We start from the raw sequence: 15,620 nt of genomic DNA, 5'->3' as shown, positions 1-15,620 counted from the left end.
CAACTACATGCTTATCTGAGAGAAATGTATGCATTCATAGGCACCAACTCAACACAACTGTTTTCATTCACTCCGGTCTTAATTAAGGGGAGAGGTAGATCCCTCACCTTTTAATAAATCAGTTGTGTCTTAACAGTAGCGTGTATCTCTGTGTGTTTTGCTACAAATCTCACTCCAATCGGGAACTGGAATAAGAGTTGTTGCACAAGGTACAACTCGTCATCATGTAGCAGACGAACAATTATCACCTTCTACAACCACAGTTCCACCCATTTTGGTGAAGCTGGATGAAATTGATATAAGAACGGGGCAAGCCATATTTTTTTTTTTTTGCAACCTAACTGTGCACAAAATTTTTCAAATTATTTTATGACAGTTTTCTGGTGTAATACTTTCTCCACTTAGAGACAGATGGGCAGTATTTTCTGCATAGGTTAGAGTCCCAAAAGTGGAACTGTGTCCTTGTAAGACATATACATTGAGCAAAAGTATAACAATGTTTTCAAAATTTGACTTTCAATCTCCATATCTCAACATCCACTACAGCATGGAAAGTGAGACTATCTCATATATTTATATTTGAATTCCAAGTACTTACATAGAATTAATTATGCAGATTCTTGTCATGTCACTGCAATGTTACTGTTTTGCTCCTAAAAATCAAAATTTTTATTTTTTTTTATTTTGTTAGTATTTTGTAAATCCACCTGTGGCTTTCAACATTGCCTGAATCCCTCTAGGCATGCTTTCGATCAGATTCAAGCATGTCTCGACTGAAATCTGATCCCAGGTTCCTTCAACATGTTCCCAATGCTGGTGCATGCTGGTTGACTCACTTGGGTATGTATACAGCTATTTCTTCAACTCTACCCACAAGTATTCAATTGAGTTAAGGTCTGGAAAATGTGAGGGCCAATCCAGCACCTTTACTTTATTTTCATTAATCCATTTCTTTGCCAATCTCGACATATGCTTCGGGTCATTGTCTTGCTGGAATACTATGCAGTTCTGGGTGCGTATTGCTAATTCCTGCCTAACCGTCCCTGTATACACTAGCATAGATTAATTAATCTTTAGAAAAAGTATTTCTAAAGATCTTTTATCTTATGCTAATGAGTGAGGAGACTAGTCCCAAGGGCGTTGCTTCCCTTGCTAGTCGGCTCCATTAGCCTGTTTGTACGCCGTGTGCTATCATGCTAATGAATGCGCAGCATCAGAGGATGATCTCACTCACCACTCTGCTGCCATCACCGTCCAATGCTGGATTTCGGCTCAGTGTGCATGAACCCAGAGTTTTGATCATGCGTACTACTTCAGTTTGAAGCCGGGACTCGTACACCCAGTTTCATAATGCCCAGGATCGAGAGACCGGGGTCATGCGCACTGAGTCAAAATCGAGCATCGGGCGGCAATGGCAGCAGAGCAGTGAGTGAGATTATCCTCTGATGCTGTGCATTCAATAGCATGTTAGCACACTTACAGGGGCGTGCTAGCATGCTAATGGGGCCGACTAGCAAGGGAAGCAACGCCCTTGGGACTAGTCCCCTTGCTCATTAGCATAGGATAAAAGATCTTTAGAAATACTTTTCTAAAGATCTCTTTATCTATGCTAGTGTATACAGGGATGGTTATCAATATGCACCCAGTACTACTCGTGGTTCTGGGTGCATATTGGGCCTGACAGGTTCCCTTTAAAGCTTGGGCGGAAATGAGTCTTCCAAATGGACAATGACCCAAAGCATACTGCCAAACTGGTTACAAAGTGGCTTACAGATAACATAGTCAATATTTTGGAGTGGCCATCACAAAACCCTGATCTCAATCCTATTGAAAATTTATGGGCAAAGCTGTAAAAACAGGTGCGAGCAAGGTGATCTGCAAACATGGTTCTGTTACACCAGTTCAGTCAGGAAGAATGAGCCAAAATTCCTATCCACTATTATGAGAAGCTTGTGAAAAGATATCCAAAACGTTTGACTCAAGTCATAGAGTTTAAGGACAATGGTAGCAAATAATAATGCAGTGTATGGAAACGTTTTACTTTGCAGAAAGTAATAAAAATGCCTTAAAACTCTCTCATTATTCTGGCATTTGATAAACATAAATAAACTTTTTAATCCTTATTGACCTAAAACAAGAAAGGTTTATTCTGATTTTATGTCATATAGTGAGAAAAAGATGCATATGTGTCTTTTTAGATAGTGTATGTAAACTTCTGGTTTAACTGTACATCTCTCAAATAAAAATACCTCGTAATGATTTTTGTAGCCTTTCAGATTGGCTTAATCTTATAATATGGCACTTGAATCAAAAAAGGTTGTACATCTCTGATATAGAAGGACAGTGGCTCACGTTAATGTATACCACAAACATGTCTACCTCATTGCTTGTCTTGATCAGGCTATCATACTGTCACACATCAAGAACTTGTACTCTAGTACCATGTGCTTTCATTTAAAACAGCTTCATTTTACTTCTCATACAATGATAACTCACTTTTCAGATCAGCCATTGGGTTAGTATATCTTTTGATAACTACATATGACCAGTTTATGCTCAAATATTTTAGCTTACTTTTCTGCTGTTTTTATGTATTTTCATTCTGAAGCTCCACTGCTATTCTCAAAATGCTCTCAGCTGAGTCTATGCTTTGACCGCCCTTCAAGGCTTTTAGTAGCTACTCAGAAGGTCAAAGAACATAAACTCTAATTACCAAATATTAGAGACTACAGATTATGTGTTTTGTACAATAAAAGAGTTTCCTCAACTTCGTATTAGAGAGTTCTCTACTCCAAAGACTCCCAACTTCTAACGTACTGGGGAATGTTAGTGATAGTTGTATTGAGAGTTGATTAGTCATGGGTGGACCCGGACTGCAAAAGTATGGATCTGCGTGGGTTCAAAAGTACCTGAGTGCTGGGCCTGGAATTTTCTGGGAACTCCGGGTAATGATCCTGATTCGGCAACTCGGGCAATAAAAAAAAGTAAAGGAAAATTAAAAATAAAGCAAATGTGCTATACTTACCAGTCTCCGATGTGGCTGTATCTGCTTCCGGGGCCATCCACTTTAATTCCAGGGCCACTCTTTAGCTTCATCCATATTCAATGCTTCCCCCACTCCCCAACAGTCCTGTTGTCTGTGAGTGGTTGCAGCCTGTGTGACAGCATGTTTGACTGCTTACCCCCAGCCTGAGAATGCCAGCTCCCAACTGTCAGCTTTATCATTGCTGGGTATCAAAATTGGTATGGTTAGCACGCCCGTTTTTTAAATAATTTATTTAAATAATTTTTTAAAAAATTGGATCTGGTTCCTCATATTTTGATACACAGCCAAGATACTGCACTCGGCTGGGGGCTGCAGTCTGCAGTCATATGCTTTAACTGTACTGGGTATAATAATATGGGAGGATCCTACACCAATTTTTTTTTTACTTATTTATTTTTACACCACGATAGGGACACACACAGCACTTCTGATTGCAAGCAGTCAGACACGCTGTCATACAGACTGAGAACGCATATGACTGTAATCAATAACAGATGCCAGGACTGCTGGTGGGCAGGGGAATCAGTGCATATGTATGAGTGTTAATGAAAGGTTCCAGAAGTAGAGTAGCGGCATGTAAGCAGTGTTAGAGCCACGCTGGAGACTGGTAAGTATAGCTCGCTCCAATCTTTCTATCCCTCCTAACAACATTTTTAAGCACTGTATTCTGGTCCCCATAGACTTATATGGGAACCGGCGTCTGGCCAGATATTTTGGATCAATTCTGGGTTGGAAACGTGTTTTTTTTAAATCTGGTTAGACCCACCGATTACGGGTATCTGCAAGTCCCCCATCACTAGAGTTAAGACCATCATCATGCTGGGGTTTCAAACTGTGGATACTGTGATGCGGCAAGTGAGTCATTTTTCCTTCTATTTTTTTGCATGTATTAATCTGGATTTTTAATATATTCAGTTTTTGAAATGCAACAATAAATTGCAGTTACAATTGGGTTAAAACATTGATTATTGTTCTTCTCAGAAAATTTGATATATCTCTGAGGAAGTGGATGAAACTAAAGGAGGACATGAATACCTTCAACCAATGGTTAAGTGAAGCTGAGTCAGTTCTTGCGGATCATCAAGGTGAAATACGAGACTTGGAAAAGGCTAAACAACACCAGCAGAGGGTAAAGGTAGGAATAACAAAAAGGAGTCATTGCTATTTATTGCATACATTTTTCTTCAGTGTACATTGAACAAAGTACTTGTCTTAATCAATGATATGACATGAACTGGGTGAAATCCTGTCTCTAAACTATGCACACTCATGACATGACAAGGAAAATTATTGCTGTTGGATTTGTATGCTTTGCTTATTAATTGGCATCAGAATATTGAGGAGTAATTATGAAAGTGCCAAACAGGTGTTTCGTAGCAAGGTAATACATGTTTACGTTCTCGCTTTTCCATTTTCTGTCCTAAGTACCAAAACTGAGTGCATTAGACTCAACTATGATTGTATAATAGACACATTAATAAGTGTGTTGACATTAATAAGGCTAGAAGCATTTAGAGGAATCGCGAGGTATTGCGGAGATGTAATCCTATCATGAAAGAGATATAAGTTTTGATGTCTGTATATAATGTTTGTTTATACAATAGAAGATAAAATGGCTTCATTTTTTGGAGAACCAGTTATTTTATGTTTATTAATCTTGACACTTAAGATAAAATTATTTTTTTATTTAATTTTTTTGAAAATGGTATATTTACTAATAGGAGTATCAACTTATTTCATACCGTATGAATAAGTCAGTCTGCTACACTGAATAAGTCAGGTTTAGATTTGTTTTAAAAATGTAGGAAAAGATTTACTAAGCTAAATGTACCATATTAATTGTGGGTTTTGAACTTTTGCTTATCTTTCATAGCGGACAAGACTCAGCGTGAAGGGAGTATGGATTTGTGCTAAAGAGATTTCGGTTTAAGATGTTAGACCATGATCTAAAATTGCAATAAAGTTTTAGATAATTAATAGATGGTCTAAAGTTAGACAAAAGTGTTTAAAAATTCACCACCGTTATTACATGACATAAGCCACTGAAAGATATCTAGCACATTTGAGATTGTCTAGTCTAAGGGGTACTTTGCACGCTGCGACATCGCAGGCCGATGCTGCGATGCCGAGCGCGATAGTACCCGCCCCCGTCGCAGCAGCGATTTCCTTGTGATAGCTGCCGTAGCGAACATTATCGGTACGGCAGCTTCACATGGACTCACCTGTCCTGCGACCATCGCTCTGGCCGGCGACCCGCCTCCTTGTTAAGGGGGCGGGTCATGCGGCGTCATAGAGACGTCACACGCCAGGCGGCCAATCGGAGTGGAGGGGCGGAGATGAGTGGGATGTAAACATCCCGCCCATCTCCTTCCTTCCGCATATCCTACGGAAGCCGCAGTGACGCCGGTAGGAGATGTTCCTCGCTCCTGCGGCTTCACACACAGCGATGTGTGCTGCCGCAGGAGTGAGGAACAACATCGGACTGTCGCATCAGCGTAATCATGGATTACGCCGACGCTGCACCGATGATACGATTACGACGCTTTTGAGCTCGTTAATCGTATCATCGAGCCTTTACATACTACGATGTCGCATGCGATGCCGGAAGTGCGTCATTTTCAATTTGACCCCACCGACATCGCACCTGCGATGTCGTAGTGTGCAAAGCCCACCTAAGTTTATGCTGTCTAAAAATGGATAGTTTTAGTAAATCTTTCCCTGTTTATTTCCTTGACTGTCACATGTCTTAAAAAATCTAGCACATTTGAGATTGTCTAGTCTAAGGGGTACTTTGCACGCTCCTACATCGCAGGCCGATGCTGCGATGCCGAGCGCGATAGTACCCGCCCCCGTCGCAGCAGCGATTTCCTTGTGATAGCTGCCGTAGCGAACATTATCGCTACGGCAGCTTCACATGGACTCACCTGTCCTGCGACCGTCGCTCTGGCCGGCGACCCGCCTCCTTGTTAAGGGGGCGGGTCGTGCGGCGTCATAGCGACGTCACACGCCAGGCGGCCAATCGGAGTGGAGGGGCGGAGATGAGTGGGATGTAAACATCCCGCCCATCTCCTTCCTTCCGCATATCCTACGGAAGCCGCAGTGACGCCGGTAGGAGATGTTCCTCGCTCCTGCGGCTTCACACACAGCGATGTGTGCTGCCGCAGGAGCGAGGAACAACATCGGACTGTCGCATCAGCGTATTTATGGATTACGCCAACGCTGCACCGATGATATGATTACGATGCTTTTGCGCTCGTTAATCGTATCATCGAGCCTTTACATACTACGATGTCGCATGCGATGCCGGAAGTGCGTCATTTTCAATTTGACCCCACCGACATCGCACCTGCGATGTCGTAGTGTGCAAAGCCTGCCTAAGTTTATGCTGTCTAAAAATGGATAGTTTTAGTAAATCTTTCCCTGTTTATTTCCTTGACTGTCACATGTCTTAAAAATTATTGCTTTCTAAGTACTACAACGTTTTGTTTCTTATCATAGACAGTGAAATTAATCAGTGAAAAAAAATGACTCCTAAAATACATAGTTTATTAAAGTGCAACATTAAGAGATAAACAAATGAAAAAAAAACCTCCAAGTAACAAACAAAGGGGAGAGAACGCCCACTATCCAAAAACGAGAGGGGTATGGTAAAGAAACCAGCTGGTTGGAAGTGAACCACTAGGTTATATATCTGGATAAGGATAATTATATCACAATACTGGTTAACTTATGCTAATATCTCAATATCAAAGGTAAACACAATTACTGTTACGGGGGGCTGTCTGATAATAACTTAAAGGAGTATCAGACAGTCAGGGTCCACCGTGCAAAGACTCTGCTGCAGACTATGGCAGAGTGCAATACCTCTGTTAACTCACAGAAGGATATAATAAGTAAGTAAAGCAATTCCTCCCTTACTTGGAGGGTGTGTGGAATGATCTCTGTTAATAATCACAGAGACAAAGGCAATGTGTGCGAAATGGCACCTACCTAGGTCCGCTCTTCTAGTGGTGCAAAAGAGACGAACAGCAGCGTAAGCCGCACAAAGCTCCTACCTGCGTTCGCTCCACTAGTGTGCGAGGACACGAACCACTAGATATGGCACCTGCCTAGGTCCGCTCTTCTAGTGGTGCAAAAGAGACGAACAGCAGCGTAAGCCGCACAAAGCTCCTACCTCTGTTCGCTCCCCTAGTGTGCGAGGATACGAACAACTGCCAGGCGCAGTATAAGGAACGTTACCCTAGCGGCAACGTCCACCTACGAGTCGAATCACAAGGCCCAGCCAGACCATGTGCCTCAGGCACCTGCCTATGTCCGCTCCCCTAAGAGGTAAGGATACGGACAGCAGCCGAAGCTGTAAGGTATAAGAACGCTACCCTGCCGGTAGCGCTCACCTTGCATAGACAGAGGAATGCCTAGAGGAACGTGCACAGGGCGTCTACCCTCATGCATGAACCAAGAGGACTGAGCGCCATGCGGCGTGTGTCAGGGTCTTATATAGACTCTGTGCCTCATCCAAGATGGAGGACACCAGAGCCAATCGGCTGCCAGAACGACAAGAGTGACGTCATGCTGGCCTATCACCGAGCAAGGCGTCACAAGCACATGACCAGCGACCAATCGGCATAGAAGGTGTCAGAGACATGTGACCTCGTGTCAGCGATGATGTCACCCGCACATGTGCAATGGCTCCAAGATAGGACTTAGTCTCCAGCGCTCGCACATGTGCAGTAGCAAGAAATCTGGACTTAGTCTCCAGCGCTCGCACATGTGCAGTAGCAAGAAATCTGGACTTAGTCTCCAGCGCTCGCACATGTGCAGTAGCAAGAAATCTGGACATAGTCTCCAGTGCTCGCAGCAACCGTAACAATTACCATCCCCAGATAATCACCCTCAGGGATTATCTTGGAGGGTTTTTTTCATTTGTTTATCTTTTAACTTTGTACTTTAATAAACTATATATTTTAGGAGTAAATTTTTTTCTGTGATTAATTTTTGTGTTTGGTTTCTCCAACTTACCGATTTCTGTGAATATTATCATAGACAGTGCTGCAGAGTTTTATATACCCTGTATGGACAAAGATTTAAAGGAAGCTTAGAAATTATGGCTTCATTTCATCAAAGCGATTACAACAGCATCTAGCTTAAATAACTTTAAGAAGTCACAACATTTTTGTGGGCATTTTTACACTTATTTCTCCCAGCTTTATCAAAATGGACTGAGCTTGCTTGGAATAGGGGTGTGATGCCGCAGCTTGTTTAATTCCTGACAAGTTGTGTGATATCTTGGCCTATGAAGGCACATGTATGCTTCTTAATTATAAAGGTGACTCTGAGTCCAGCCCTACCTTTTTATGAAGGTGTGAATAATGGTGGTCTTGAAGATCTCAGGCCTAAATGTGTACCAGTAGCATAACTTGAAACCTCATGTCCAAGATGCAAAATGTTTAGCATTAAATGTAGTAATCTTTTAATATGTGCCAAAGGGCCGAGTTGTAGCTGAACCATCTGCATCCACAAGAGTTATACCTCTACAAGGTATTTAAAGGTATAATTTACTAATAAATGGGTTGTTATAGGTTCCTATACTCCTCGTAATTGTGGCTGCAGTTACCTTTCATATTTATATTGTAAATTTGTCTATGCAGGAACTTAAAATGATTTATTATAAAAACCAAGCTCTTGTTAGTATAAACAGATATCCTAAAATTAAGCTTAAAAAAATACATTTTATAAGAAGCATCCCAAATTTTGAGGTAAAAAAGATAAGAAACAAAACTGGATTCATCTTATACTCCAGTGGTGTTTTACCGGAGGGGGAATGGCAGCAGTGGTGGAGCGGGGTCACAGGAGGCAATAGTGGTGCTGGAGTAGGATGATACTGCAGGCGCTGTAGTGGGGGCTGTGCTGCTGCGGTGGGGGCTGTGCTGGCTGAGGAAGCTGTGCAGGCTGCGGAGGCAGTGCTGGCTGTGTGGAGCATGGTGGTGCAGCAGATGTCACACATGCTCTGTCGGTGTTACGGGCTTCAAAGAAATAATGCCCAGAATCGGCATATGCACAGATTGACCTTTCACCTCAATGACAAGCCAAGATCTCATCTGCGCACGCGCCACCTCCGATCGCCATTTTCCTTAAGTCTGGTGCTGGGAGATCAATGGGCAGGTGGCAGCGCGTGTGTAGATGAGATTTTGAGCCAAGCGCTGCTCCAATAACAGAGCATCTTATCTGCCACATCATCCTGCTCCACACAGCAGCCCCCACCGCAGCCAGCTCAGTTCCCACCACAGCCAGTACCGTGCCTCACAGCCAGCACAGCACCTATTCTCCACCTCCTGGTAAACTACATTCACATTATAAGACGCACCCTTCATGTTCCTCCCAAATTTTTGGGAGGAAGTGTGCATCTTATAAGCTGAGAAATAAAGTAGATAGCTTTTTTAACATCATATTAAACAATTATAATAGTCTGATGTACATGATGTTTAAAATATCTCACTGTGGTTTTATTTTTCTAGCACTTTAACCACTGTGTATATTAAATTCAGATGTGCTTTTAAATAACTCATTCTTATAGTATTTGTTTAGTACATCTTTACATACGGTTGATGGATTAATCTAGTATTCCAAGAAGTGAGCATTCTTGTTTACGTTGATATACAGTTATTCGTTTGAAAGTACATATTGTTAGAATTCTGTGAAATACATGTAAGGCCTCTTTCACGCGTACGTGCCTCCTGTATGTGTTTGGCAGTTACCAGAGATACGTACACGCGTAGACCTATGTATTCCTAATGTTTTGGACACACGTAAGTATTTTCAAATGGAACGTGTGTCTGTTCCGTACTTACGTGTGTCCGTGTGTTTCTCACGCCGACATGTCCATTTTTCTCCGGCATCACGGGTGTCACACGGAATGCAAACGCGTCACACGGAATGCAAATGGACCACACGGATGTGTTCCATGTGACACACACTGGAGAAAAGCCATGTCTGTGAGAAAAAAACCTTTACTCACCTTCTCTTGCCCTGCAGACTCTGCCGCTGCTGTCACTTGCTGCTGACCGCCGCTCATTATGCTCATTGAATATTCACTTCACTGCGGCCGGAAGCAGCAGCAGCGGGGTGTCGGCAGGACGGAAGACCGAAGATCAGCGACGCCAGTGACAGGTGAGTTGAAAGTTCCCGTTCTCTGTGTGTTATCACGGATAACACACGGAGAACACACGAGTGCCAACCACACAGCACACCGAAGACAATCCGCACCTCTGACACGTCCGTGAAAAACTTGCGTGTTTTTCAGGGACGTGTGAAAGAGGCCTAAAGCAGAGCACTTGTGGACACAAACAGAAAGTGCCACTTTATAAGAACATTATATGGGTCCTTTGCAGTCCAAAAGTTCATCATAATGCACAATTCCACCTGATTTGGAGGAAAAAATGGCCCCCTTACCTCTAGGGACCCTGTACTACCGCACAGATTGCATCAATGGTAAGTTGGCCCCTGAAACATGAGCTCTGCAAAAATTAAACAGGATCTCTTATTAGATGTGTTTTTTGGCCACCTAGTATAACGCCACATGCAAAATTACCCTAAATTCGCCTTGGAGGAGTGCTGCAATACACTTTCAGGTTATTTTCACGAAACAGGTACAGTTTTTATTGTACCAAGACTCTTACAGCCATTCCACTAGATTTACAATTAACAGGTTATTTTAAAAGGTTTTCTATAAGGGTATGTTTCTTTTTCTAACACAGTGAACCCCCCTCCCAATTTTGGCTAATACAGCAAGAAGTACATTCAATGGTATATTACTTTATATCCTCAGCTCAGTTAAAAGACTTTTTTCCTCTGATATTACATAAAGAATGCACTTACAGATTTTGATTGGTTGTTTAAGACATTTGGATTTCATGTATTTTTAAATATATAACATGTATGGCATTTTCAGCTATCCTACCATGGCAGCGTTAGTGCTGAGAATATAGCAGTCTTCAGCAGTCTTTTTCACTATATTACTTTGATGTTGGCTATAATTTTAAAATATGAGCATCTTACGAGTAGAGATTTGAATTTGATCCAAGGAATTGGAAGAAATATTTTTCATCAACAAATAATGCTTCCTTTTCTATTTTCCTTTGCGCTGTGTTTGTCTTACTGAAATACCTCTGATTGTAGGAACCTTGTGCGGTATGGGATTTTTTTGTCTTGATTTCTGGTTATTTCAGACGCACACTTCTAGTTTCTGAAAAGCTTATATGATGGAATGAGCATGATAACAAGACATTATTGGGTTAAGCATTAGACAGAACCCGACTTTACAGCCTTTTATTAGCCGAACAGATTGTTGTAATTTGATCTCACGGTATTGCGGACTATATTAAAATTAAAGGAAATCTCAGAAAATGCTTTCACAAGTATGCATATGACCTTGTGATCCAGGCAAGAAATTTTCATTTCAAGACAGCTTTATGAAGTTCAGATAAGCATAATCCTCTTTTGTAGAATGCATTATTTTAATAAGTCATGTTGTTTGTTTAAATATATTTGAATATTTGCATCTAAACCTTCAGCACTTGTTAATCAATAGTCGACTGATTTATGCCATGGACATGCCAAGAGGGAGTTTTAAAGCAGTGTATGACATTTTTTAGGAGGTTAGTTTATGATTATTAGCTTTTTAAGCAGCGTATAACATTTCTTAGGAGGCTAGTTCATTATTATTAGATTTTTAACCGTTTCTAATCTGTATATCATTTGGCATCAAGGGAGTTATGATAATGATGAAAGTAGCATTTTTCTTAAAAATTGCTGTTGAATTGCAAATTCTATAACATAATATACCAGCAAGGAATTACAAATACAACTCTACTTCTAATTGTGAAACTTTACATGTATGCAATAGGAATATCATTTGTTATATCAGTTGCAAATTTTAAGGCGTCCCAATTTAAAAAGAATTATACACAGGATAGGTTATAACTAGGGATGATCGAATATCACTTTGCGAATATTCGACGAATAGGTCGCCGCTATGTGAATATTCGATGCACAATGTAAGTCTATGGGAAGCCTGAATAGTTGCTATTCGGCAACTATTTGGGTTTCCCATAGACTTATATTGCGTATCGAATATTTTCAAATAGTCGAATATGGGCGTAGCAGAATATTTGAGGTATTCGATCATTCCTAGTTATAACTAGAGATGGGGGAATAATAACTATTCTTGTTGGGATAATTCTTACTGAATACCGAGTATTATTCCAGTATTTGTCATGGCAAGTAAAATGCACAGGTTCCCCATTGACTTGCAAAAGGTTCTTTATTTGTGACGAATACTGGAATAGTAGTTTTGGATTCGTTATGAAAAATCTGAACACAAATAATTACTATTTGTCCATCACTAGTTATAACTTGCTGATTCATGGGTATTCTATTGCTCAAAATACCACAAATTTCAAGACCAGGAGCTCTGAAGGGCCCCACTTTAATGAACTAATAACCACACATGCACACCATTGCTCGATTTGCTATCCATGGGACTATTGGAGAAATTTGAACACTGTACTCAATTATCTCCACTAGACCCATATTCAATGAGTGAAGTGTTGTTGTTCATGTGTTGCCATCCCTACATTCAAATAGGGCATTTCAGAGCCGTATTTTGTGATCCATGAAGAACATCGCATTGATTCTATAGTGATCAGCAAATTATGATCTATCCGGAGAATAGTAACTTGCTTAATCAGATTCAACCACCTCAAGAACAATTGATAATATTAAAACAGCTGCACTCTACCACCAAAGTAAAACATTTTTTAGCTAGACCTATTAGTTTATGCAAGATAAATATATACATTTGCAACAGCCACATCCAATGCGTCTATAATCAGCAGATAACACGAGGAAGAATGGGCAGGACTGTGTTCTTTGCTGTGACACAAGATGGCTGACTTCTCTCAGATGGCACTGTTCCAGTATTTCTACTCGTTTATGCTTCATGCACACTAGTTCATCCAGTCCTCGGCTGCATCCAGTATCTGATTGTTACAAAAAACAGGTACAGATGACACCGGGGGGCAGGAGGACGCTAGAGCACGCTTTTTGTATGGATGAATATTGAAATCATTCCCTCCTTCCCTGTTATTTACATCTATAATGTAGAAATAGAATATCAGTTCCCAAGTAATTACTTTACCTTTCAGTAATAGATCACAATATTTTAAAAAATACTCTAAAATTTTTATTTCCAGGTATTTGGCATGTCTAATGTTTTTAATTTTCTTGAAAGCTGATTTGTTTTTCTGTGTAAAAATATATAAACTGGATAGAAATTATCTTTTTTGTTAACAAATGTATTGTCAAGCATGCATCGCTACTTAGCAGAGAATAATGTAGAATGTGTAAGGTGTCTTCCTTGAAGAATCCTGAAAAGAAGGACTTCTCATGTCCCTTAACGACTTGGCTGAGAGAAGGGGCATAAACAGCTTAAAATTTCCAGCCACTAACTCGCAATTTTAAAGAATGTTTCTTGGCTATAATAATACATATTGATTTATTACTACATTTGTTTGAGTCACAGTATTCTTTTAAGGATATTCAAGAGACACATTTTTTGTTTTCATGATCAAAGATTTCAAATAAAACATGTTTTTACTTTGATATCTATGTAATCTTGAAAGCATCTGAACCTTTAACAGCTCACTTCCTTTATCATCCAGCTAATTTGAATGGAATTGGGCAATTTTTACTATTTTTATGTCTTTATAATATTTATAAGGATAACTTGTAAATGTGGTGGCCTTGGCTCTCGTTTTTAACACCATGTTTTTCTCACAAAGATCCAAAAGTGTACTATAAAGCAAAGAAATGGGAAACAAAAGCGCAGATAGGGTCTTATCGAAGAGGAGCAGTTTGTGAAGTAAGATCTAGGAGGCTCACCTGTGGGGGTTGTGAGAGTCACAACCACTGTGACACATATAGCAGCATCTGCAGTAACCCGATGAACGATATAAAAGGCAGGACAAAGAAGGGCTTAAATCAACACCGCACTGCCGCAAAAGTGAAATCCAGTCCAAATCTTGTTAAAAGAAGGAATTTTATTTGTCTACGTGTTTTGGAGATTAGTCTCCTTCTTCAGGACAAAAATCTCCTTTGTTTTGAAGAAGGAGACTAATCTCCGAAACGTGTAAACAAATATAATCACTTCTTTTAACAAGATTTGGACTGGATTCCACTTTTACAGCAGCACAGTCTTGGTTTAACCCTTCCTTTGTCCTATCTTTTATATCAAAGATCTAAAAGTGGTGAGAGTAGAGAAAAATGTTAGCCAAAATATTGTAACATAAAAATACAGGCACAGGGCTATTGATTTGTTTCCAAATGTTATTTTTAATATCTTTATCAAATAAGTAAGTTTGCTTCCTTTGTATTTTTTCCATCTACTCTATCCCCATGATAATTCAAATACATCTCCATCTTTACATTTGTATCATAGAAAAGATGTAGCCTATACCAGAGATAGCTATATTAGGCTTTTTTCACACATCAGTTTTTTGTCATCCGGCACAATCTGGCGTGTGCCTGATGCAACAGATTCGGCGCAGAATATGCAAAAACGGATGCACCGGATACTTTTTTTGACGGATCCGGTATACCTGATCCGTCAAAAACCGGATCCTGCGCATCCATTTTTGCATCCATTTCGTCAGTTTTTTTTCTGGATCAGTTTTTTTACAATAAATTGGAGAATGCGTAGTTAAAAAAAACAGATGCGGCGGCCGCATCCGTTTTTTGCCGCATTACACCAGATCCGGTGTCCATTGGCTTCCACTGTAAATCACGCCGTATCAGCATGATGCGTTTTTTTGTCAGAGACAAAAAATGTTACAAGAGACGTTCCATCCGGCCGCCGTATTAGCCATTTACGACGGATCAAAAGCCAGATACAACGCAAGGCCATCAGGCATAATCCGTTTTACCCATTTTTTTCCAGATTGTGCCTGATGGAAAAAAACTGATGTGTGAAAGTAGCCTTAAATTACAAAGCTGATAAATATTGATTAATTGATAAATATTGTTTTATTACTGTTTATTGTATACAACAAATTGATTTTGTGATGTTTTTTTTGAGACATTCAAATCTGAAATACTCTTGTGTCTGATCTGGTGTAATTGAGAAGTCAATAAACTGTGTAAAACCTGCAGGAAAATATGATAGGCTGAGTCTACATGTGAAGCTAGCTTTGCTACTTTTTGAAACACATTTTACATTGTCTGACAGTTAATTTGATTAGATGAAAGTCATTTTGTAAATGAAAACAATGGCAGGGACTAATGGAAAGTAGGATGCTCTCTGACATTCTGGAAGTCACCAGCTTATTGGATTAGAGAAGTGAACATGCTAGAACTCTAGGGGGCAATGACTATGCAATGTATTAATTACGCTGAGAGCATACCGCGCACTAGACTAAACAACCTGCTAGGCAAGTCATGTCTTGGCAGAACCTCTTGCAAAAGAAATTAGATTTGAAAATGATAAGAGCATTATAATTACGCTCACTAGATTAGGAACAAA

The 15,620-nt window shown here is 40.2% G+C and overlaps 1 protein-coding gene across 9 annotated transcripts in view; it reads left to right on the top strand.

Annotated features, from left to right (window-relative positions):
* DMD (dystrophin) overlaps nt 1–15,620 on the top strand; it is a 4,177,531-nt gene that overhangs the window by 1,985,834 nt on the left and 2,176,077 nt on the right. For all 9 annotated transcript variants that reach the window (XM_075336500.1, XM_075336497.1, XM_075336505.1 and 6 more), the window contains one exon: nt 4,028–4,181. In XM_075336500.1, coding sequence (XP_075192615.1) covers nt 4,028–4,181 — 154 coding nt within the window. The remainder of the gene's footprint in view (nt 1–4,027; nt 4,182–15,620) is intronic.

Source organism: Anomaloglossus baeobatrachus, chromosome 2 (genome assembly GCF_048569485.1).
Source record: "Anomaloglossus baeobatrachus isolate aAnoBae1 chromosome 2, aAnoBae1.hap1, whole genome shotgun sequence".
Taxonomy (NCBI): Eukaryota; Metazoa; Chordata; class Amphibia; order Anura; family Aromobatidae; genus Anomaloglossus; species Anomaloglossus baeobatrachus.
The sequence above is the reverse complement of the archived record's forward strand: the minus strand, read 5'-3'. Positions and strand labels throughout refer to the sequence as shown.